Source organism: Gallus gallus, chromosome 2 (assembly GCF_016699485.2).
Source record: "Gallus gallus isolate bGalGal1 chromosome 2, bGalGal1.mat.broiler.GRCg7b, whole genome shotgun sequence".
Taxonomy (NCBI): Eukaryota; Metazoa; Chordata; class Aves; order Galliformes; family Phasianidae; genus Gallus; species Gallus gallus.
In genome coordinates, this window is record NC_052533.1 from 148,810,721 (window position 1) to 148,834,248 (window position 23,528).

Below are 23,528 nucleotides of genomic sequence, written 5' to 3' on the forward strand. Positions count from 1 at the left end.
GCAGGCAGAGGAAATGCGTGGGCAAGGCTGTCCCGTTTGAATAGACTGCACAGAGTGGTTGTTTGTAGAACACCTGCCTCCGCCAGTGGGCAACTGAGAGTAGTTCTGAAGAAGACTCTCAATCCAGTGCTGTGTGAACACAGGAAATGTGTTTCTTTTCTGTTGCAGCTTGTCGAGCCTGCTGTGATGGGCATCGCGAGCAGCAAGATCAGCTGTGGGCCTGACCTGGCATGGACAGAGGTATGGTGTGAAGCTGTGATTGGTCTTTGTTCCCTGACTTGAACCCGCAGTGTGAGCCACAGGTGTGCTCTCCTGCTTTTCAAGATAGAGAGAGAGCATCCTTCCGGCTCTCTTGGTGTCACTGAAGAGCTGCCTTGAAAGCTTCATTTCCTTGCTAGTGGCATGTAGATGGCACCCTGCAATCCTCCTTGTTTGTCCTCAGCTCCTCACCGTGGCCTGTGCTCTCTGTTTCAGCCTGAGAACCAGGGGAAGCCCTTGCTGGTGCATGAGGAGCCATCTCTTAATATTCCGGCTATTGCTGCTGGCCATGTTATTAAGAGATACGTTGCCCAGGCAGCGGATGAGCTCTCCTTGGAGGTAAGCAGTTAAAGGCGTTCCTTGTTGTCACGGCCAGAAGAGTCTACCGTGTGAATGCATCAGGAATATTCTCCGACACCTTCAGAATGCCCTGTGAGGCGAAGCCCAGAAGATGCAGGTCCAGATAGGACTTGCACTGGGTTGGATGCAGGGAGGAGTTCAGCCATGTGTAAAAGACGGTTTGATTTGGCATGCTTGCACTGTATTCTGTCTGGTGTGCAAGGCAGTGACTCTTGTACGTGCCAGTTCAGCTTTCTGACGGGAAATGCCTGAAGAGCTGCCCCGGTGCAATTGCTCTCAAGCTGTGCGCTATTTGGCAGTGCAGAAGAAGGGCGTCATTTCAGCTGTGCTTTCCTCGCAGCTGTGCTGAAGCTGGGATTGATGTTGCAATGTCTTGCAGGTGGGAGACCTGGTGTGCATTCTTGCTATGCCAGCAAAGGAGCTGAGCCCCTGGTGGAGAGGCAAGCGTGGCTTCCAGGTAGGCACAAGCTTCAGACTTGCGGGCGCAACGGCAGTCAAGTCAGGAAGGTCAGCTTCGAGCTGCTCGGCCTGCACAGGGTGGCTTCTGGACGTAAACAGTTTCCCTGTGTCGGTGTCAGCGGCCTTTCCCTTTGGCTCTGGGCTTGGGTAGGAAACCGTCTCCTCATGTGACTTAGAAGCAAGAGCCTCTCCTGCTCACTGCACAGTCAGGAGTTGACCATGTCTGTCCTTTGTACAAGCACGGAGGACAGAGCCATCTTCTGCGGAACCAAGTCTTGGTTTTGTAGGTCTTTTGGCTGCAAATGTGGAATGAGGGTTCCTTTTCTGCAGGCCATTCTTTCTTGGTTTAACGGTGGAGGCCTGAGAAGTGCTGCATTCAGTCTTCCATCTCTCTTCTTGTTCTTGTTCCAGGTGGGATTTTTTCCCTGGTGAGTGCGTGGAGCTCATCAACGGAAAAATTCCTGAGGCCCTCATCGATTCAGCACCAAAGCCAGGTACGGATGTTACATGTGATGGCGCGGGGAAGTCAGAGGGAGTCTTTTTCTGGGTGTGTTCCGTGTTGAATAGCTCCTTTATCCATCCCACGTTATCCTCTGTGTTGATGATCCTTCATGCATCCCACGGGGCATACGGCTGCTGTTTTGTAGGCAGTGAGAATGAGGGCTTGGGCAAATGATAGGATCCTCGTAGAATGGCTTGGGATGGAAGGGACCTCAAGGATCATCAAGCTCCAAGCCCCGTGCCTCAGGCTGGGCTGCCAACCTCCACTTTGAATGCCAGACTAGACCAGGCTGCCCAGGGCCCCATCCAACGTGGCCTTGGAGTCCTCCAGGGACGGGGAAAATCCGCTGTTGTATGTACTTGTTGGCAATGTTCTTCCCGCTTTTACGTGCTCTGTAGAATGTGTGACACTCAGCCTGGTCCCGCTGAGCCCAACGTGAAATGAACTGGTTTCTTCCTTGTGTTGTGCAGTGCCAAAGAAGCGCGGCAAGCTCATCAGCTTCCTTCGTTCCTTCGCGAAGGCCCGCCCAAAGGAACCGAAGCAGCGGGAGATGGAGAAGGAGAAGGAAGGGGTGTTTGGCTGTGACCTGGGAGAGCATCTTCTCCACTCTGGCCGTGACGGTAAGAAACAGCCCGTTCCTGAGAGCTTCCTCTGTTGGGCATGTAAAGATGAAAGGGAGATCATCTCTGGCAAGGGGCAGGTTGATAGCGGTGGAGAAAGGATGGCAGTTGATGGCTGAAAGGTAAGCTGAGGCTAATGCCCATAGGAGAGCAGCCCACTTGTATTTGCTTAAAGCAAAAGGTGTAAGCCAATGCCACGCTAGCCTGAAAACAAAGGCAGCCTTTTGGCCCAAGAGAGTGTACTGCGTCAGTTTCCTAGCTCTCCTGGACGTGAGGTTTCACACCTCCATTGCGGTGGGAGCTGTGATGGGACTTGCAGTGTCTCTGGCTTCCCCAGAATTACTTTCTGCAGGCTGGTTGGCAGGTCCTGGCATTTGTGGAAAGCCAAGAACACATCTGTGTTCAGTTTCCTCCCCGGCTCCTGCCTGTCAGAGACGTCTGTGACAGGCTTTCTTTCTCCTCTAAGGAGGAGGCATGCAGTAGCGCGGCTGGGCTTAGTGGATGGGATGTGACAGGAGCAGGCGGCTGAAGCAGGACTTGAATCAGGAGCTCAGCTAACCGCTGGCACTTGTTCTGTAGTCCCCCAGGTCCTGCAGAGCTGCGCTGAGTTCATTGAGCAGCATGGCGTGGTGCAGGGGATCTACCGCCTGTCCTGGCGTGGCGTCCAAGATCCAGAAGCTACGGTAAGAGTGCTGCGACTGACACAGCTGTCAGTAGGGGCACGTGCCATGCTGCGGGCGTTCCGAGGCCTGCGCTGTGGGGCAGCTGTGTGCAGGCAGCGTGCGCTCAGCGGTGGTGCGCCAGGCTTGTGTCTGTTTGATAGGAACACGGGGCGTTGAGTAGACTTGCTGGGGCAGGAAGTTCTCCTTCAGTCCTTGAGAGCATTGGAAGGCTGTGGGGGACTGCGGTGTCAGCTCTCATTCCCGTTTCCTCTTGTTGGCAGAGCCCTTTGGAGCAGCCCGCACTCCTCCTTGCTGCTCTGGGCTCCTGGCATGTGATTGTGGAGTAGGCAGCCAGTTGTCAGAGCGTTTCTTTTCTCCTGTGAATCAGGAGCCCCTTCCTTTTCTTGACTCTGTCGTGTATTGCTTTGGACTTGTCTTCCTCTTTCTCAAAGCCCAATGTTTTTGTGTCCTTCTCTCCAGCCACGAATTTGAGTCGGAGCAGATTCCGGAGCTAAGCGTCCGTGACGTTCACAGCGTGAGCTCCCTGTGCAAGATGTACTTCAGGGAGCTCCCGACCCCTCTGCTGACCGAGCAGCTGTATGGCAAGTTCTCGGTAAGCACAAGGCAATGGCTTTTCATGTCCCTCTTCCCTGGGCCTCTTGGCATGGCCTGTCGCATACACACACGCCTGCGCACCTCATGGTCTTTTTTTCTGATTTTCTGTTAGCCCCATGGGGTAGACTCGCATGTCTTTGCCACATCCTGCAGCATACTGTTGCCACTATTGGTGCTCATTTCTGGAGGTGGTCATTTCCATATTCACAATGCTTGCGAGGAGCTGAGGTGCACAATCAGGCTGTAAAGCAGCCCAGTGCTTGGACTGCTTGGCCTTGATGGCACCAGCTGCGTGCCGCTGTGTTCCCCAGGTTTTCTGCCTGTTGGAAGGCATAAAATCCACCTCGGTGCTGAGCAACAGCGCTCTCTCTTCGTAGTTGCCGAGCCTGCGGCAGGTATCTCTACTGATGTGTGTCTAAATCCCTCTCTGCTTTCTTCCAGGATGCTGTTTGTGCCGCTACAGATGAGGAGCGGTTGCTCAGAATGCAGGAGGTCATCCAGCAGCTGCCCGCGCCTCACTACAGGTCAGAAAACTGCTGCCCTGAGTGTGGTGAGCTCAGCCCTGCTGCATTTCAGAGGGCGATGATGCGATGGCAGGCTTTGTCTCACGCTCACAACATGATGCCTGTGTGTGTTGAAGTGATTGATGGCTCGGTGGGGTTGATGGATTGGGTCAGTTCATTGGCACGGGGCACGGCTGGTGCAGCTGATGGCTGCGTCTGTGCTGTGCTGGGGCTTGGTGCTGCAGCGTGGCACCTGGGAAAGCTTGATCTACTTCCTATTCCGTAGCAAGAGCAAGAACTGGCGTGTCTTGAGGTTTGTTTTGTGAATTGCAGCACGGCGTGCTCACTGGTGCTGAAGGTCTGCCTCTTGCTTTCCAGGACACTGGAGTACCTGGTGAGGCACTTGGCTTGTCTCGCTGGGAGCTGCTCTGCCACAAAGATGCCCGCTAAGAACTTAGCAATTGTGTGGGCTCCCAACCTCTTCAGGTAAACTTCTTTTTCTGTTTCAGCACAAGGCTTAGATGTGCTCTCCCCACGGGCACAGTTTCTAGAGGAGGACAATTTCTGCTCTCTCGTTTAGACGGGGCTGGTGTGTCCTTGATCATGCAGGAGAATTTCTTCAGTGGCATCACTGATTGCCCACTGCGGAAGTCTCCAGAACCCAATTGGACAGCTTGTGGCTGGCAAAATCCAGACGTGGGGAAATGATCTGGTATCCATGACTTCTCCAATCTGCCTTTTCTACAGATCCCAGCAGAATGAGTCTGCCTGCGCCAGCGGAAGAGCTGCCTGCATGGAACTGCAGAGGCAGTCGGACGTGGTAGAATTCATCATCAACCACGCAGACGTCCTCTTCTGCTCCACATCCACATCAGGCATCGGAGATGGAGCAGGTGAGCGTCTTCCTGCAATAGCTTTGTCTTGATCAGACACCTTGATCAAATGCAGGCCTTCTCCAAGATGGCTGAAAGATGCTTTTACTATCGAGGGGCCAGCAGGCTTGTGGGCGTAGATTAGAATATGGCACCCTGTGGCTGGATGCTGAGAGTGTCCAAGCCCAAAGTTGAGAAGGAGAAAACCATCCCTGTCACGATGATGTTTTGCATGCAGGTGAAGCTTGATGAAAGCGTGGCAGCAAAGCTTTCTGAGTTCCCTGCCCCCCTCTTCTCGGGTTTTTGTTTGCCTGTTTCGATACAGTGAGCTGCTGTGAATGATGACTGTGTTCTTTGCCATGAACAGTACCTCTGACCACACGGTTCTTTGGACCTCCTCTTCTTCCAGTGGCTCGGATAAGCAAGGCTGAGAAGCGGGCAGCACCTCCCCCAGAAGTGTGGTGGCTGTGCTGCTGCTTTCTGATCCTCCCTCTTAGCTGTGGTCTTGTCTTCCCTCCCAGGGCGCAGTTCTCCATCAGGGCCCAAGTCTGTGCGGGTGTCTTCTCCTGCCACCATGCTGCTCAGCGTGGAGGAGGCACAGGCACAGAGGCGAGGCCACAGCAGCCCTCCCGCACTGACACGCAGCACAAACATCGAAGTGGAAGAAGGCCCCGCAGCTGCAGGGGGCAAATTCCACACAGTCATCGACTTTCCGTCTGAAAGGTAAAGAGGACTTTCTTTCCCAGCACCTTCCTATCAGGCGTGGTTGGGTGGGCTTTTGTGGGTTTTTCTCCACTACTGCTAGTGCACAAACTTGCAGAAGCTACGTGACGTTAATGGTGCGTGTGGTGTTGTACTCCGTCTCCGCTCCCTTTGGACTCTGAGATTCAACTAACGCACAGTTGCCTGACGGGCTCAGTGTAGCCACCAAAGGGGGCCATTCCTTCCTCGCTGAGCAGGCAGTCACAAGTTGGATCAAGGCACACGGACCTCTACCCTGGCCTGTGCTGGCTGTACCTGGAAACGTTGGGGTTTTCCAGCTTTCCGGGCCGCGTGCCTGAAACCAATTCCAGTTCTCCTCTAAGCAGAGCTGTTGGTCAGACTTGCTGGCACTAGAGACTAAACATGGCAGTGAGGTGAGGCCGATGAGCGGTTAATGGCAGAGTCAGAGATGCTTCTGAATTCCCTCCATGGCTGCACGGTTCCTCAGAAAGCAGTTACGCCTGCCAGCTCAATCAAAGCCATCCCTTCGCTGCTGTCCTGGACAGCTGTGCAGCTTTTGCTCGCATGCTCTGCATCTTGCTTGACATGGTTGAGGGGAATGTAGCCAGCGAGACTCCAGGGCTGAGCTCTAGGAATGGCACCATCCTCAGCTGTGTGAAACGGAGCGAATTTCTAAGCTGTGTTCAGCAGAAGCCAGGCAGTGCTAGGAACAAGCAAGTGTTGGCAAGAGCTCAGGGCAGCTCTTCCCTCACCCTGCACCACGCACGACTCCAGTCAGCGACGCCAGTCGCTGTTTTCTCTCTCCAGACCAAGCAAGATGAAGGAACCAGCAGCATGCAGTTGGTGTTCCTGCTTCAGGCCAGGAAAGCCATCCTCTGCGGCCAAACGCCAACTGCAGCGCGATGCCAGGGAGCCCTCAGAAACAGAGGTGGTGGTCCTGGCAGGTAAGGGTGCACATCCAGCTGTCAAAACACTGCTTGTCAGCGCCATCGAATTCATGCTTGCAGTGGGCTTGTTCCTCCTCCTAGCGTTCAAGCCCGTGCCTACCATCTTCGGTTCAGCCCTGTCTTTCTTTCCCAAATGAGTCTCTGGTGAAGTCATGATCTGGACCTGCCGGAGCACGCCCCTCTCGTGCCTTTCCCCGAGTAGTTTTGGAAAGAGACAGGAGATGGGCACCACTGCAGTATGTCTCAGAATGATTCCTTCTGTCACTTAGGATGGAAGGAAGAGTACCTCTGTGGCTCCGTGTTGCCTCTGTATCAGCAGGCACACGTTTAAACTGTGTAACACTGCAACAGGGTGAAGGCTTTCTGCGAGGGCTTTGGAGTCCAAACAAAAGAGAAAGACAAACAACAAAAGCGCAACAGTTCCTTTCGAGACAGTGCTCCTACTGTTGCTATTGTCCTATTGGCTTTGTCCTGCTGCACCTACATATGCAATCCTCAAGAACCACTCTCATCATTCAGCTTGTGCAAGTTTGCCACTAACGCCTGTGTATCTACTCCTTCCTAGGTGAATCGAGCCCTCGTCCACGCAGAAGAGCCAGAGCGTATAGCGATGGTTCACTGTGTGCTTCCATCAGTGCAGAGCTGCTAGGAAGCACGAATCGCTGCAGCTCGGATGACAGCCTTCCATATAACACCAGTGATGGAATGAAGGTGCTCATCCAAGTGGAAGCCCTCATCTCTCCCAGCTGTGCTGAAGACGCTGACCTGAGCCTGCCAGAAACAACGGTCACCGAGCTGGACTGTGACGGGGCGCCATTGCAGTGCAGCCCAGCCCAAGCACAGCCCGAGTGCCCCGACAGCAGCAGCTCCACGCAGGATCAGGTCAGCGTCAGCGAGGAGGAGCCGAGCCTTGTGGAGGGGGACTTAGAATCGGAGCTCCAGTCCCAGGCACCGGGCAGCAGCACGAGCTCTGAGCTCCTGCCTCCTTCACAAGAGAGGATGAATGCCATGTGTCCACCGGACCTCTCACGCCCTCCTGGCTGTTAATGAATAAATGCACGCTGGTGCTGGATCAACGCCTTGACTGCCTTCTGAGTCTTCATTCACAGGGGTTGGGATGGATGCGACAAACTGCAAGGCAGCTCAGCTTGCAAGGCTATGGCTGTGGGCTGTGCGTGCAGCAGAGCTCCGGGTTTGTTCCCATTTTGTCTGGCTGTGGGATGCGTGCAACGAGAGCTCTGCTCCCATTGTGTATGGTAGCAAATCATCTCGAGCTTCCTGGCTGCTGCTCATGGTTATGCCAAGCTTCCTGGCTGTGGCTGTGTGATGCTTTTGAGTGAGGGCTTTTGGATGCTCTCGGATGCCTTGGCTGCTCCCTGACAGCTCTCTCCTCCCGCCGTGTCCATTGGCGGCTGCCAGCTACGAGCCGGTCCTGCAGAGCATCTCCAGCCCTGCTGTCAGCATCACCACCCAGCTGGGGCAGGAGGAGCTCCCCGTGAGCAGCATCTGCCCCTCCCCCGGCGTCTCATTGGTCAGCGGCAGCTCTGTCCCTCCCCCGGCCTCTCATTGGTCAGCGGCAGCATTTGTCCCTCCCCCGGCGTCTCATTGGTCAGCGGCAGCTCCGCCGGCTCCCATTGGCTGAGCCGCTGTGCGCGGGAGCGGCCGTTGGGAGCCGGCGGTTGCAGGCACGGCTCTCCTCAGCGAAGCGCCGCTCCCGGCAGCCCGGGCCGCCCCGCAGGAAAGCGCGGCTACAACCGGAGCTGTCCGGGCAGCACCGGGCGGGAAGCCGCGGCTCAACGGGAGCGAGTGCTGAGGACAGCTCCGCCGGAGGTGTGCGGGAGAACGGGACCGGGAGAGGCGCCCTGCACGGCCCCAAGCACCCTGCCCTCCCCTCCCGTCCCCCGTGGAACCCCCGTGGGGTTGGGCTGTGGACTGTAGGATTGGGATGAGTGGTGGGGGACGTGGCTGTGGGATGGGCCGTGGGTTTGGGACAGATCGAGGCCTCGGGTCCCCCAGCGCCACAGTGCTGCTGCCAGCATGTGGGCCGTGCACCCCCCAAGCCCTCCAGCGCTGCTCCCGGTGCCCCCAGACCCCCTGCAGCCCCCCAGAACCGGGGCTAAGGTGGGCCTGTGGCTACTGGGGGCTGCGGGGAGGGATATGGGGCTGTAGGGGGCTGTGCAGGGACTGTTAAGGCGTATGGGTCTTATACGGAGCTTAGGGGGACTCTAGGGGGGATCTGGGGCTGTGGTGAGCCACAGGAGGATTTGGTGCCATAGGGGGCTGTGGGGAGATCATGGGCAGGGTGGGGGGGCGGATATAGTCAGTCTGCCCAGGGAGGCTGTGGATTGTCCTTCCCTGGAGATCCTCCAAACCCAGCTGGATGCCTACCTGTGCAGCCTGCTGTATGGAGCCTGTTTTGCAGAGGGGGGCGGGGGGGGGTCGTTGGACTCAATATTCTCTAGAGATTACTTCCAGCCTCTTCAGTTCTGTGATTCTGTGATTGTAATCGTTGCTTCTTGCAGCAGTAGTGTTTCAGAAGAGAGAAAAAGATGGTGGCAATGAACTGGCTTTCTGTGGCTGGTAAAGCTGTGCTGAGAACTGGGCTGACTATTGCAACTGAAAATGCGTGCCAAGTCTGCAGACGCAGAGGAATAACTATTCCGTGTTGGCTGAGCTTGTCTAAGGTAGGTGTCCTTGCTAGGTGAGCTTCTGCTTTAAAGCATCACGTTGTAATTTTAAAAGCAAGGTTGCCAGTTCTTTTTTTACCCAAGTGATTTTTTAGCACGGAGAGATTTCAGATGCTGTTTGGTAATGGAAGATGGAGAGAGGAAAAGCAAGTAAAAGGCACGCTGTGCATAGCCAGCGCATCCCATCTGTACCGTTGTCCCCCTGCACAAAGGAGAGGAGCATCTCAGCAAGCTTGGCCTGGGCCCTGGAAGGGATCATACAAACATCTGGACCAACGCGACAGGAGTTAGTTCTGCAGGTTGGTTGTTTTCTGCTGTTTGTCCCACATCCTGTTGCTCAGTGATAGATTTGTTCATGTTCAGCGCTACCAGGAATGTCCCCGAGCATTTTGGTTTCAGCTGTCGCAACGCTTTGATCCCCTGCTGCTGGGCTGGGGCGTTTGAGGAATGATGCATGTGCTGATGTCCACCAGGCTTTGGGGATGAGTCTGCGTAGCAGGGTATGTGTGGCAGGACTGAGGCTTGGGGAGCAGGCCAGGTGGAATCCAGTGTGCTTTGCTGTCGTTCTCAGTGCTTGTTTTTGCTCAGGAGGGCAGGTGGTGAAGCTCATGAAGCAATGCCTGCAGATGGGGTTTGCAGAGCAAGAGGTCCGTCCTGCAGGCCTTGTGTGACACGCATGGAGCTGTAGCGAGGCTGCATCAGTGTAAAACAGCAGAAATGCACGGAGGTGTGAAGGTGAGCGGTGGGCTCCAGTAGTGCAGGAGGGGATGTGCGTGCTCAGGGTTTGGCTGCTTCTGTGTGTGTGTTTTATGTGAGTGTGATGCCATTGCTTGGTCCGTTTGAGTGTATGAAACAAGTGTGCCATCCTTTGTGATGGAGTCGTGTGCAAGGAGTCCTATGGCTTTGAGAGCTGACTTGAAGCCTGTGGGCATCACGGAGGAATAGGGGTAGGGGATGAGGGGAGGGAAGTTGGGGTAAGAGGAAGAGGCGTAGGGACAGGAACCTCTTTGGCCGATATGATGTCCTGCCGTTCTCTTTTTGGATTAGGAATCTCTGTGTGTTTTTTAGTGAAGAACAAACTCTGTGTTCAGTTGTGAATGAATGAATTCAGGCCTGCTAGTTGGTGTTCTTCTCTACACGGAGCCGCAATTGAAATGGACGCTCCTGGTGTGATGTGCGGCCCCGCCCCGTGTTCTCAGATCCGCCAAGTTGGCAAGGCCTGGCTCTTGGTTGGTGAGCTGTGCCCAGGGTGAGAGACTTGACTCTTGTGGGCTTTGAGACATGTCTTCGAGTTGCACGTTGTGTTATTTCTGTTGGGTTGACCTCTTGAGCTCCAGCCCTAAGCGAGGATCCAAGCAGTAGCGCAGAAGGAATGGTTTAGACTGGAAGTGCAATGCCAAGGGCTGGAGCCAGCCGGAGCTGGGAAGTGATCATCTCCCCGTACTCAGCACTGGTGAGTCCTCACCTTGAGTAGTGTGTTTGGTTCTGGGCCCCTCACTACAAGGGGGCCCCTGAAAGCCTGAAGTGTGTCCAGAGAAGAGCAATGAAGCTGTGAGGGTTGTAGAGCACAAGTCTGATGGGGAGCGGCTGAGGGAAGTGGGATTCGTTAGTGTGGAGAAGAGGAGGCTGAGGGAAGACCACCTCACTCTGTCCAATGACGTGACGAGTGGTTATGTGGAGGTGGGGGTGGTCCTCTTCTCGCATGGAACTAGTGCTAGAACTAGAGGGAATGGCCTCGAGTTACATGAGGGGAGATTGAGGTTGGATGTGAAGAAAAGCTTCTCCCAGTGAGCGGTCAGACGCTGGAAGGGGCTGCCCAGGGAGGTGATAGAGCTACTGTCCCTGTGGGTGTTCAAGGAACATTGGATGTTGTAGTGAGGGACGTGTCTTAGTGGGAAGGAAATATTGGTGGTAGGTGAGTGGTTGGACTGGATGATCTTGGAGGTCTTTTCCAACCTTGCTGATGCTGTGACTGTAGGAAAGGCATGTGCTGGGTGAGTGCTTTGCTGGGTGAGCATCCCCCTGCTGGAAAGCAGGCAGCTGTTGTCTTTGCAGACAGCCAGATCCATGGGGATTGGAAGCCTTTGGAACCTGAACCTTGTCTTTCCCGTCTCATGCCCAACAACTCATGTTGTTTGAAAGCAGCACCTTAGAGGCAACCTTGATTTCTCCAGCCTTCTCCGAGCTTTCCTAGAATCCTAGAATCGCTAAGGCTGGAAGAGACCCACAGGATCATCCAGTCCAACCGTTCGCCCTTCACCAATGGTTCCCGCTAAACCATGTCCCTCAACACAACATCCAAACGCTCTTTGAACACCACCAGGGTCGATGACTCCACCACCTCCCTGGGCAGCCCATTCCAGTGCCGGACCACCCTTTCAGACAAGTAGTATTTCCTAAAGTCCAGCCTGAATCTTCCCTGGCGCAGCTTGAAGCCATTCCCTCTAGTCCTATCACTAGTCACCTGAGAGAAGAGGCTGCCCCCCAGCTCACTGCAACCTCCCTTCAGGTAGTTATAGAGAGCAGTAAGGTCTCCCCTGAGCCTCCTCTTCTCCAGACTGAACAATCCCAGCTCCTTCAGCCACTCCTCATCAGGCCTGTGCTCCAGAGCCCTCACCAGCTTTGTTGCCCTCCTCTGGACACGCTCCAGGGCCTCGATGTCTTTCTTACAGTGAGGGGCCCAAAACTGGGCACAGTACTCGAGGTGGGGCCTCACCAGTGCTGAGTACAGGGGGACAATCGCGTCCCTATTCCTGCTGGCCACACTAGTTCTGATACAAGCCCGGATGCCGTTGGCCTTCTTGGCCGCCTGGGCACACTGCTGGCAGTGTTCAGTCTAGCGTCAATCAACGCCCCCAGGTCCATTTCCTCTACACAGTCTTTCAGGCACTCTGCCCCAAGCCTGTAGCGTTGCCTGGGGTTATTGCGGCCAAAGTGCACTCTGTGCCACGAGAGCTCTCCCGCTTCTACCTGCGATGTGAGACCGTATGGAAAGCCCTGCAGATGCCTGGGTAGGTGATGTCCGTTGCTCTTCCTTTCCCCACCAGTGCTGGACATAGTGGGGAACGGGACTGGGGGACATCCCAGCAGCGGGTTCCTACCTCAGCCAAACTGAAGGGCTGTTCTGATCCGTGTATTTGAACTGGAGTGAATCTGATGCCAATTAGAGAAATGAGGGCCTGTGGAAAAAAAGGAGTGTGCTGCATTTTGTGGTGCAAGATGTTCTGGGCACTGCTGCCAGCAATGCCCGGAGGCTTCCTTTTTGATGGGGAGAGGCTTAGCAAGGACTTCTTCCATGAAAGGGGTTCATCATCTATTTCCTTTTCATTGACCTTTCCTACTACTGCTTGAGAAATTAATGTTTCTTGCTGTAGGGAATACACATGCACCCTGCACTTGTATCTGCACAAAGAATCTTCTAAGCATCTCTGTCCGTGTTTCTTTTTGGCACTGGGATGGAGCTGTGTGGAAGACAGACTTGGATGAACCTTCAGTCAGGTGCAGGGATGCGTAATGCTCATCTAAGATGTCACGCTGACAGCAGCAGTAGAGAGGCAAATTTCATAGCTTTTTTTTTTTTTCATGCTTTTTTTTTTTCTTCTTTTGTTTCAGTGATAACCGTGGAAGCATACAAGCGTTACCCAGACAGACTGAGCATTTGTCACCTGGGCATTCTACAGATGACATAGGCAGTGGAAGTCAGCATTGGAAGCATGCGTGAGAGCCCTGCAAAAGAATGATGAGAGTTCCCCTGGCGGCCTCCTTTGGCAATCTCAGGTCTCTGTAAGCTCTTAAGCTGTGTCGTAAGTCCTCCCGTGGTGCTGACTCAGCTCTCCCTGTCTTTGGTGTAGGAGAGCTGGTCTTCAGCTCCTTCCTGTTTCCTGCCTATCTGCTCCCTGCTTTGCCCATGGCCCAGTGAGCCTTTTATTCTTCACCCCCGGACTTGCACGTGTGGATAACAGCATCTGCTTATGTACGCTTCTTTTCTGCTTGTGGTGTCAGGCTGAGCGACGGCTCCCAGCCGAGCTTGTGGTTAGCAAGACACGGAGTAGCTGGAGATGGAGTTCTCTGTGTCACTAAAGCATGAGCTTGATGGCTGCCGTGAGCCAAAGCGAGAGAGTTTCTGTGTTTGATTTCTGTGTTGGGCTGAGCAGGTAGAGCAGGGCAAGGGGGCTGATTTGGACGTGCTGCTTTCCAAATACGGTGCTGTTTGTGTGGCAAGTGCTTCCGGCGTTCCAAATTGTGTCAGATGTCACTGAATTCCTTGGAATCTGCTGAGTTGACTTGTGCAGGTTTCATTCTCCTGCTGAACCCTTCCTGGCCGCTTCTGTGCATAGCCATGGCTGTTGCTTCTTTCTTGCCTCCTTTCTTTGTTGTGTTTGGCACTGTGCAAGCCGTGAATTGCCAGGGAGCAGCTGAAAGTGCTCTGGAGTTGTGGGGGGCAAACTGCCAAGAAACAAGGTGCAGCTTCAAAGCCCTGAAGTTTGGAGAGACGAGAGATGCACAGCGCTCTGCCTGGTGCAGGACATGATGTGCTCTGCAAGGCGCTTTCCACAAAGCCCTCACGTCCTTTCTCAAACTGCATCCAAAGCAACCCAGTGCCCTGTGCTTGTTGTACCCGGAGGTATCGGTGCCAGGAGTTGCTGCTGTGTTTGCAATGCCATTGTGTCGGCAGGGTGACGTTAATGGGCTGCAATGCCCTCAGTCATTCAAAGCATCCTTGCAGATGTTCCTAGTGAGGGGCATGTTTCATTGACACCATAGGTTGTTTCCTGGAAAATGAAAGAGTGGGCTTGCGTACCTCCAGATGGTTTTCATTTCCTGCTGAGCCCAGTGCACTTCACGTCTGCTGCCATTGCCCCATGGCCCTGTTGTGGTTTAAGCCGGTGGGTGGCTCAGCACCACACAGTCCTTTGCTTACTCCCCCCTTCCCAGTGGGATGGGGGAGAGAATTATGGGGGGAAAAAAAAAGAAGGTGGAACTAATGCGTTGAGAGAAATCTCTTTCCAAAGGTAGAGAAAAGGAAGGACCAAAGTAATATATATGTCTATTTACGAATGTATGTAACAAGTGATGTAGAAGCGGTGGCTCAGCACCTCCCAACCAATGGCCAAGCAGAGGAAGAGAGTGAGATGAACTCCCACCCCCTTCAAAACCCCTTCCACTTGATGTCATATGGTATGGAATATCCCTTTGGCTCGTTGACGGCAGCTGTCCTAATTTGGTTTCCTCCCAGCTCCTTCTTGAGAGCTTTGCTGAGAACGGCCTTGGCTCTGTACAAGTCTGCTTCTCAGAAACTCTAAACGTCAGAGTGTTATTACAGTTGTAGCATCATAGCAGACACTGAAGAAAAATCGATCGCACCTGAGACTAAGACAGCCCCCCAGTGTCTGTGCAGCGAGCCATGTGGGGCTGCAGGTCGTGCATTTCCCTGGCAGCATTGGCCAGGGGTGCTGGGGAGGTTTGTGTGCTCAGCTTGGGCATGGCGCTGCTGTGCCTGTCAACACAGCATGCTCCGTGCTCTCCAAGCAGCAGAAGAGCGTTTCATCAACAACGGGCCATAATATTTACTGGAACCAGATGCATTTGTGTCTCTGAGGCTGGGTTTACCCAACAGGCTCTTCTCGAAGGAGCCGTTCTGATTTCCTTTGTACGTGTGTGAGCAGAAGTGCTTTTCCCCCTTGTGTTCTGTCCCACTGTCTGTTGGTTTCCTGTGTGCTGCTTCACCCCTGGAGCTCGCTGCTGCACAGAAGAGTACAGGCGTGTTTATCGCCTGTAGGGGAAAAGGGGAGCCTGGTTGGCGTAGCAGTGAGCAGCAGCTAACGGGCTGTGCAGAGGAGGGCTTTGCAGAAGGAGCAGGAGTGCCTGCGTCCATGTGTATCCTCGGATACGTTCTGGCAGTGAGGCAGCAGCTGTGGCCACAGGGACTGAATGCAGACTTGGCTTGGGGCTGCCATGTGGCGCTTCCTACCCCTACCGTCCTGTATATGCCTGGCAAAGCACAGCCACCCTGCACCCACGGCAAGCGTTTGTCTTAGTGTCATGTTTCATGCTGTCTTGCGAAGGTCAGGCACTGGGGGCAGCTTCCCCCCAAGAAAGGGAGGAGAAAATGAGGTCGTCATGGAAGCCAAAAGGCAAAAATGCACTCGGGAAAGAAACTGGCCAAGCAGTCTGGTAGCTGTGCTGTGTTTCTCTTCCTTTATTTCCATGCAGGTGAAAGAGATGGCTGCTCTAAGCCGCCCTTGAAGGGCGCAAAGAAGGACCCTAGTGTGGATTTGCCATAGGCCCAGCAAGAGGCTCAACAGGACCAAGCGCCGTGTCGTGCACTTTGGTCATGCCAACCCCATGCCAGCTTCTCCAGGATTTGGCTGAGATAGAATTCCAACCACCATCGGATTTCTCGAACGCTGGGGTGCCCTTTTGGAATCCTATGGTCTTGTGACGTGGTCTTGCCTCCCCACCTTGCCCATCCATGGTGGAGCAGCCGGGTGGCCCTTAGTGATGTCACAAGCGGCTAGAATGAGGGGAGGAGCAGCGCGTGCTGCTTCCCTTCATTGGAGCGCTTGAGCTCAGCGTGAGTACGTGGCTTGTTGCACTTGTGCATCGAGTGAGTCTGTTCGTCTTCAGCCCGTCTTGCGCAGCGTCTTGTAGGTAAGCTGAGCCGGTGCGGGATAGACGGGTGGGCAGCGAGGGCTTGAGAAGTGCTGGCTGGCGGAGCTCCTAGGATCATATTGCTTAGTCTGGACCGTCAGACGCCATTTTCCCGCAGGCCATCCATCCATCAAGGTGGCATTTGTGCCACGGTTTTTCCCTCGCCTTCCTTGCTAAATTGTGCAGGCTCACTGACCTGCTCTTCCTCTGTCCCCTCCCCACCCTCCGCCTGCTCCCTTGGTGCAGCTTTTGCTCGCGGAAGATCAGAGCAAAGTGACAAGGACCGGCTGCGGGTTTGAGGATCTTCTTCTCCCTTGTTCTGATCTCTTGCCAGGTACGTGCCATGCTTTGTATTGCCACATGGTTCAGCAGCCCGTGTTTAGTCGCACCGTGTGTAGTAACACAGGCTCGTCCAGCTGGGATGCGGCACTGGTCCCGCGTGGGTTTTTTCCACTTCCCCTCCAGCTCAGCCCTCGGCAGGATGCTGCCTGTAGTGCTGGGAGCAGCTAGTGTGAAGGAAAGCAATCCCTTAGGCAAAGAGCCCTAGCCGCAGTTTGTGCAGGGCTGCACAGCATGAGCCAGGGGCAGAAGCGTGCATGCTTTGTCTGTGGGAGTGTGCCCGACAGCTGTAGGGAGCACAGCGGGCATGCAGGCAGAGGAAATGCGTGGGCAAGGCTGTCCCGTTTGAATAGACTGCACAGAGTGGTTGTTTGTAGAACAGCTGCCTCCGCCAGTGGGCAACTGAGAGTAGTTCTGAAGAAGACTCTCAATCCAGTGCTGTGTGAACACAGGAAATGTGTTTCTTTTCTGTTGCAGCTTGTCGAGCCTGCTGTGATGGGCATCGCGAGCAGCAAGATCAGCTGTGGGCCTGACCTGGCATGGACAGAGGTATGGTGTGAAGCTGTGATTGGTCTTTGTTCCCTGACTTGAACCCGCAGTGTGAGCCACAGGTGTGCTCTCCTGCTTTTCAAGATAGAGAGAGAGAGAGCATCCTTCCGGCTCTCTTGGTGTCACTGAAGAGCTGCCTTGAAAGCTTCATTTCCTTGCTAGTGGCATGTAGATGGCACCCTGCAATCCTCCTTGTTTGTCCTCAGCTCCTCACCGTGGCCTGTGCTCTCTGTTTCAGCCTGAGAACCAGGGGAAGCCCTTGCTGGTGCATGAGGAGCCATCTCTTAATATTCCGGCTATTGCTGCTGGCCATGTTATTAAGAGATACGTTGCCCAGGAAGCGGATGAGCTCTCCTTGGAGGTAAGCAGTTAAAGGCGTTCCTTGTTGTCATGGCCAGAAGAGTCTACCGTGTGAATGCATCAGGAATATTCTCCGACACCTTCAGAATGCCCTGTGAGGCGAAGCCCAGAAGATGCAGGTCCAGATAGGACTTGCACTGGGTTGGATGCAGGGAGGAGTTCAGCCATGTGTAAAAGACGGTTTGATTTGGCATGCTTGCACTGTATTCTGTCTGGTGTGCAAGGCAGTGACTCTTGTACGTGCCAGTTCAGCTTTCTGACGGGAAATGCCTGAAGAGCTGCCCCGGTGCAATTGCTCTCAAGCTGTGCGCTATTTGGCAGTGCAGAAGAAGGGCATCATTTCAGCTGTGCTTTCCTCGCAGCTGTGCTGAAGCTGGGATTGATGTTGCAATGTCTTGCAGGTGGGAGACCTGGTGTGCATTCTTGCTATGCCAGCAAAGGAGCTGAGCCCCTGGTGGAGAGGCAAGCGTGGCTTCCAGGTAGGCACAAGCTTCAGACTTGCGGGCGCAACGGCAGTCAAGTCAGGAAGGTCAGCTTCGAGCTGCTCGGCCTGCACATGGTTGGCTTCTGGACGTAAACAGTTTCCCTGTGTCGGTGTCAGCGGCCTTTCCCTTTGGCTCTGGGCTTGGGTAGGAAACCGTCTCCTCATGTGACTTAGAAGCAAGAGCCTCTCCTGCTCACTGCACAGTCAGGAGTTGACCATGTCTGTCCTTTGTACAAGCACGGAGGACAGAGCCATCTTCTGCGGAACCAAGTCTTGGTTTTGTAGGTCTTTTGGCTGCAAATGTGGAATGAGGGTTCCTTTTCTGCAGGCCATTCTTTCTTGGTTTAACGGTGGAGGCCTGAGAAGTGCTGCATTCAGTCTTCCATCTCTCTTCTTGTTCTTGTTCCAGGTGGGATTTTTCCCTGGTGAGTGCGTGGAGCTCATCAACGGAAAAATTCCTGAGGCCCTCATCGATTCAGCACCAAAGCCAGGTACGGATGTTACATGTGATGGCGCGGGGAAGTCAAAGGGAGTCGTGTTCTGGGTGTGTTCCGTGTTGAATAGCTCCTTTATCTATCCCACGTTATCCTCTGTGTTGATGATCCTTCATGCATCCCACGGGGCATACGGCTGCTGTTTTGTAGGCAGTGAGAGTGAGGGCTTGGGCAAATGATAGGATCCTCGTAGAATGGCTTGGGATGGAAGGGACCTCAAGGATCATCAAGCTCCAAGCCCCGTGCCTCAGGCTGGGCTGCCAACCTCCACTTTGAATGCCGGACTAAACCAGGCTGCCCAGGGCCCCATCCAACGTGGCCTTGGAGTCCTCCGGGGACGGGGAAAATCCGCTGCTGTATGTACTTGTTGGCAATGTTCTTCCCGCTTTTACGTGCTCTGTAGAATGTGTGACGCTCGGCCTGGTCCCACTGATCCCAACGTGAAATGAACTCGTTTCTTCCTTGTGTTGTGCAGTGCCAAAGAAGCGTGGCAAGCTCATCAGCTTCCTTCGTTCCTTCGCGAAGGCCCGCCCAAAGGAACCGAAGCAGCGGGAGATGGCGAAGGAGAAGGAAGGGGTGTTTGGCTGTGACCTGGGAGAGCATCTTCTCCACTCTGGCCGTGACGGTAAGAAACAGCCCGTTCCTGAGAGCTTCCTCTGTTGGGCATGTAAAGATGAAAGGGAGATCACCTCTGGCAAGGGTCAGGTTGATAGCAGTGGAGAAAGGTGAGGTGGCAGTTGATGGCTGAAATGTAAGCTGAGGCTAATGCCCATAGGAGAGCAGCCCACTTGTATTTGCTTAAAGCAAAAGGTGTAAGCCAATGCCACGCTAGCCTGAAAACAAAGGCAGCCTTTTGGCCAAAGAGAGTGTACTGCGTCAGTTTCCTAGCTCTCCTGGACGTGAGGTTTCACACCTCCATTGCGGTGGGAGCTGTGACGGGACTTGCAGTGTCTCTGGCTTCCCCAGAATTACTTTCTGCAGGCTGGTTGGCAGGTCCTGGCATTTCTGGAAAGCCAAGTACACGTCTGTGTCCAGTTTCCTCCCCGGCTCCTGCCTGTCAGAGACGTCTGTGACAGCTTTCTTTCTCCTCTAAGGAGGAGGCATGCAGTAGCGCGGCTGGGCTTAGTGGATGGGATGTGACAGGAGCAGCGGCTGAAGCAGGACTTGAATCAGGAGCTCAGCTAACCGCTGGCACTTGTTCCGTAGTCCCCCAGGTCCTCCAGAGCTGCGCTGAGTTCATTGAGCAGCACGGCGTGGTGCAGGGGATCTACCGCCTGTCCGGCGTGGCGTCCAAGGTCCAGAAGCTACGGTAAGAGTGTTGCAACTGACACAGCTGTCAGTAGGGGCACGTGCCATGCTGCGGGCGTTCCGAGGCCTGCACTGTGGGGCAGCTGTGTGCCGGCAGCGTGCGCTCAGCGGTGGTGCACCAGGCTTGTGTCTGTTTGATAGGAACACGGGGCGTTGAGTAGACTTGCTGGGGCAGGAAGTTCTCCTTCAGTCCTTGAGAGCATTGGAAGGCTGTGGGGGACTGCGGTGTCAGCTCTCATTCCCGTTTCCTCTTGTTGGCAGAGCCCTTTGGAGCAGCCCGCACTCCTCCTTGCTGCTCTGGGCTCCTGGCGTGCAATTGCGGAGTAGGCAGCCAGTTGTCAGAGCGTTTCTTTTCTCCTGTGAATCAGGAGCCCCTTCCTTTTCTTGACTCTGTCGTGTATTGCTTTGGACTTGCCTTCCTCTTTCTCAGAGCCCGTTTGTGTGTCCTCCTCTCCAGCCATGAATTTGAGTCGGAGCAGATTCCGGAGCTAAGCGTCCGTGACGTTCACAGCGTGAGCTCCCTGTGCAAGATGTACTTCAGGGAGCTCCCGACCCCTCTGCTGACTGAGCAGCTGTATGGCAAGTTCTCGGTAAGCACAAGGCAATGGCTTTCATGTCCCTCTTCCCTGGGCCTCTTGGCATGGCCTGTCGCATACACACACGCCTGCGCACCTCATGGTCTTTTTTTCTGATTTTCTGTTAGCCCCATGGGGTAGACTCGCATGTCTCTGCCACATCCCACAGTTGCAGCATGCTGATGCCACTTTTAGTGGTCCCAGGATGTGGTCACTTCCGTGTTCACAATGCTCGCAAGAATTCCCATTCTTTTTCTATTCCCCAGCTATTTCTGGAACAGGAATGGGATTAATAGCACAGGTTCCTGGGAGATGAATGCCCACTGCGAGGAGCTGAGGTGCACAGTCAGTCAGGCTGTAAAGCGGCCCAGTGCTTGGACTGCTTGGCCTTGATGGCACCAGCTGCGTGCCGCTGTGTTCCCCAGGTTTTCTGCCTGTTGGAAGGCATAAAATCCGCCTCAGTGCTGAGCAACAGCGCTCTGTCCCCATAGTTGCCGAGCCTGCGGCAGGTATCTCTACTGATGTGTGTCTAAATCCCTCTCTGCTTTCTTCCAGGATGCTGTTTGTGCCGCTACAGATGAGGAGCGGTTGCTCAGAATGCAGGAGGTCATCCAGCAGCTGCCCGCGCCTCACTACAGGTCAGAAAACTGCTGCCCTGAGTGTGGTGAGCTCAGCCCTGCTGCATTTCAGAGGGCGATGATGCGATGGCAGGCTTTGTCTCACGCTCACAACATGATGCCTGTGTGTGTTGAAGTGATTGATGGCTCGGTGGGGTTGATGGATTGGGTCAGTTCCTGGGGCACGGCTGGTGCAGCTGATGGCTGCGTCTGTGCTGTGCTGGGGCGTGTCTTGAGGTTTGTTTGTGAATTGCAGCACGGCGTGCTCAGTGGTGCTGAAGGTCTGCCTCTTGCTTTCCAGGACACTGGAGTACCTGGTGAGGCACTTGGCTTGTCTCGCTGGGAGCTGCTCTGCCACAAAGATGCCCGCTAAGAACTTAGCGATTGTGTGGGCTCCCAACCTCTTCAGGTAAACTTCTTTTTCCATTTCAGCACAAGGCTTAGATCTGTTTTCCCCACGGGCACACTTTCTAGAGGACGATTTCTGCTCTCTTGTTTAGCTGGGGCTGGTGTGTCCTTGATCATGCAGGAGAATTTCTTCAGTGGCGTCACTGATTGCCCACTGCGGAAGTCTCCAGAGCCCAATTGGACAGCTTGTGGCTGGCAAAATCCGGACGTGGGGAAACGATGTGGGATCCATGACTTCTCCAATCTGCCTTTTCTACAGATCCCAGCAGAACGAGTCTGCCTGCGCCAGCGGACGAGCTGCCTGCGTGGAACTGCAGAGGCAGTCAGATGTGGTGGAGTACATCATCAGCCACACAGACGTCCTCTTCTGCTCCAGATCCACATCAGGCATCGGAGATGGAGCAGGTGAGCGTCTTCCTGCATGAGCTTTGACTTGATCAGACACCTTGATCAAATGCAGGCCTTCTCCAAGATGGCTGAAAGATGCTTTTACTGTCGAGGGGCCAGCAGGCTTGTGGGCGTAGATTAGAATATGGCACCCTGTGGCTGGATGCTGAGAGTGTCCAAGCCCAAACGTGAGAAGGAGAAAACCGTCCCTTTCACGACAATGTTTTGCATGCAGGTGAAGCTTGATGAAAGCGTGGCAGCAAAGCTTTCTGAGTTCCCTGCCCCCCTCTTCTCGGGTTTTTGTTTGCCTGTTTCGCTACAGTCAGCTGCTGTGAATGATGACTGTGTTCTTTGCCATGAACGTACCTCTGACCACACGGTTCTTTGGACCTCCTCTTCTTCCAGTGGCTCGGATAAGCAAGGCTGAGAAGCGGGCAGCACCTCCCCCAGAACTGTGGTGGCTGTGCTGCTGCTTTCTGATCCTCCCTCTTAGCTGTGGTCTTGTCTTCCCTTCCAGGGCACAGTTCTCCATCAGGGCTCAAGTCTGTGCGGGTGTCTTCTCCTGCCACCATGCTGCTCAGCGTGGAGGAGGCACAGGCACAGAGGCGAGGCCACAGCAGCTCTCCCACACTGACACACTGCAGGGACATCGAAGTGGAAGAAGGCCCCGCAGCTGCAGGGGGCAAATTCCACACAGTCATCGACTTTCCGTCTGAAAGGTAAAGAGGACTTTCTTTCCCAGCACCTTCCTATCAGACGTGGTTGGGTGAGCTTTTGTGGGTTTTTCTCCACTACTGCTAGTGCACAAACTTGCAGAAGCTACGTGACGTTAATGGTGCGTGTGGTGTTGTACTCCGTCTCCGCTCCCTTTGGACTCTGAGATTCAACTAATGCACAGTTGCCTGACGGGCTCAGTTTAGCCACCAAAGGGGGCTATTCCTTCCTCGCTGAGCAGGCAGGCACGAGATGGATCAAGGCACACGGACCTCTATCCTGGCCTGTGCTGACTGTACCTGGAAACGTTGGGGTTTTCCAGCTTTCCGGGCTGCGTGCCTGAAACTAATTCCAGTTCTCCTCTAAGCCAAGCTGTTGGTCAGACTTGCTGACACTAGAGACTAAACATAAGCAGTGAGGTGAGGCCAGTGAGTTGTTTATGTCAGAGTCAGAGATGCTTTTGAACTTCCTCCATGGCTGCACGGTTCCTCAGAAAGCAGTTACGCCTGCCAGCTCAATCAAAGCCATCCCTTCGCTGCTGTCCTGGACAGCTGTGCAGCTTTTGCTCGCATGCTCTGCATCTTGCTTGACATGGTTGAGGGGAATGTAGCCAGCAAGACTCCAGGGCTGAGTTCTAGGAATGGAACCATTCTCAGCTGTGTGAAACGGAGAGTGTTTCTAAGTTGTGTTCAGCAGAAGCCAGGCAGTGCTAGGAACAAGCAAGTGTTGGCAAGAGCTCAGGGCAGCTCTTCCCTCACCCGGCACCATGCACGACTCACGCCAGTCACTGTTTTCTCTCTCCAGACCAAGTCCACCCAGCAAGATGAAGGAACCAGCAGCTGGCAGTTGGTGTTCCTGCTTCAGGCTGAGAGAACCATCCTCTGTGGCCAAGCGCCAACTGCAGCACAATGCCAGGGAGCCCTCAGAAACAGAGATTGTGGTCCTGGCAGGTAAGGGTGCACATCCGGCTTTCAAAACACTGCTTGTCAGCACCATCAAGTTCATGCTTTCAGTGGGCTTGTTCCTCCTCCTAGCATTCAAGCCCGTGCCTAACATCTTCAGTTCAGCCCTGTCTTTCTTTCCCAGATGAGTCTCTTGTGAAGTCATGATCTGGACCTGCTGGAGCACACCCGTCTTGTGCCTTTCCTAGGGTAGTTTTTGAAAGACAGGAGATGGGCCCCACTGCAGTATGTCTCAGAATAATTCCTTCTGATACTTACTGTGGAAGGAAGAGTGGCTCCTTGTTGCCTTTGTATCAGAAGGCACACATTTAAACTATTTTTTGGAACTGTTAAATCACAGCCTGAACCTCTCATTGACCACCTGAGGCGAGCACTGAGTCAGCTGCAGGGTCACAGGTGAATGCAATTTCACCTGAGTGACCAGAAGGGGTAGAGCCAAGCTGCAGCCCTCCTAGACCCCATTTAAGGGCTG

The 23,528-nt window shown here is 54.3% G+C and overlaps 1 protein-coding gene and 2 long non-coding RNA genes across 4 annotated transcripts; all 3 read left to right on the plus strand.

Moving 5' to 3' along the window:
• The first annotated feature begins 1,009 nt into the window (after positions 1 to 1,009).
• LOC107052441 (rho GTPase-activating protein 32-like) lies at positions 1,010 to 23,256 on the plus strand. The gene is given in 12 exon segments (XM_040696020.1): positions 1,010 to 1,082; positions 1,497 to 1,571; positions 2,050 to 2,199; positions 2,779 to 2,852; positions 2,854 to 2,882; positions 3,342 to 3,474; positions 3,918 to 4,000; positions 4,358 to 4,465; positions 4,727 to 4,872; positions 5,373 to 5,574; positions 22,899 to 23,106; positions 23,245 to 23,256. Coding segments are annotated over 12 exon segments (1,278 nt in total). The 5' UTR covers positions 1,010 to 1,024.
• Positions 8,950 to 11,427, plus strand: LOC121112883. Of its 2 annotated transcripts, XR_005857765.1 has the most exons (4): positions 9,148 to 9,205; positions 9,304 to 9,507; positions 9,608 to 9,708; positions 9,797 to 11,427. It is a non-coding gene; the product is annotated as an uncharacterized LOC121112883 (long non-coding RNA). The 2 variants fall into 2 exon arrangements; XR_005857764.1 differs by having other exon boundaries at positions 8,950 to 9,507.
• On the plus strand, positions 16,589 to 21,891 carry LOC121113108. The gene is made up of 3 exons (XR_005857766.1): positions 16,589 to 16,747; positions 16,986 to 20,994; positions 21,253 to 21,891. It is a non-coding gene; the product is annotated as an uncharacterized LOC121113108 (long non-coding RNA).
• Positions 23,257 to 23,528: the final 272 nt, after the last annotated feature.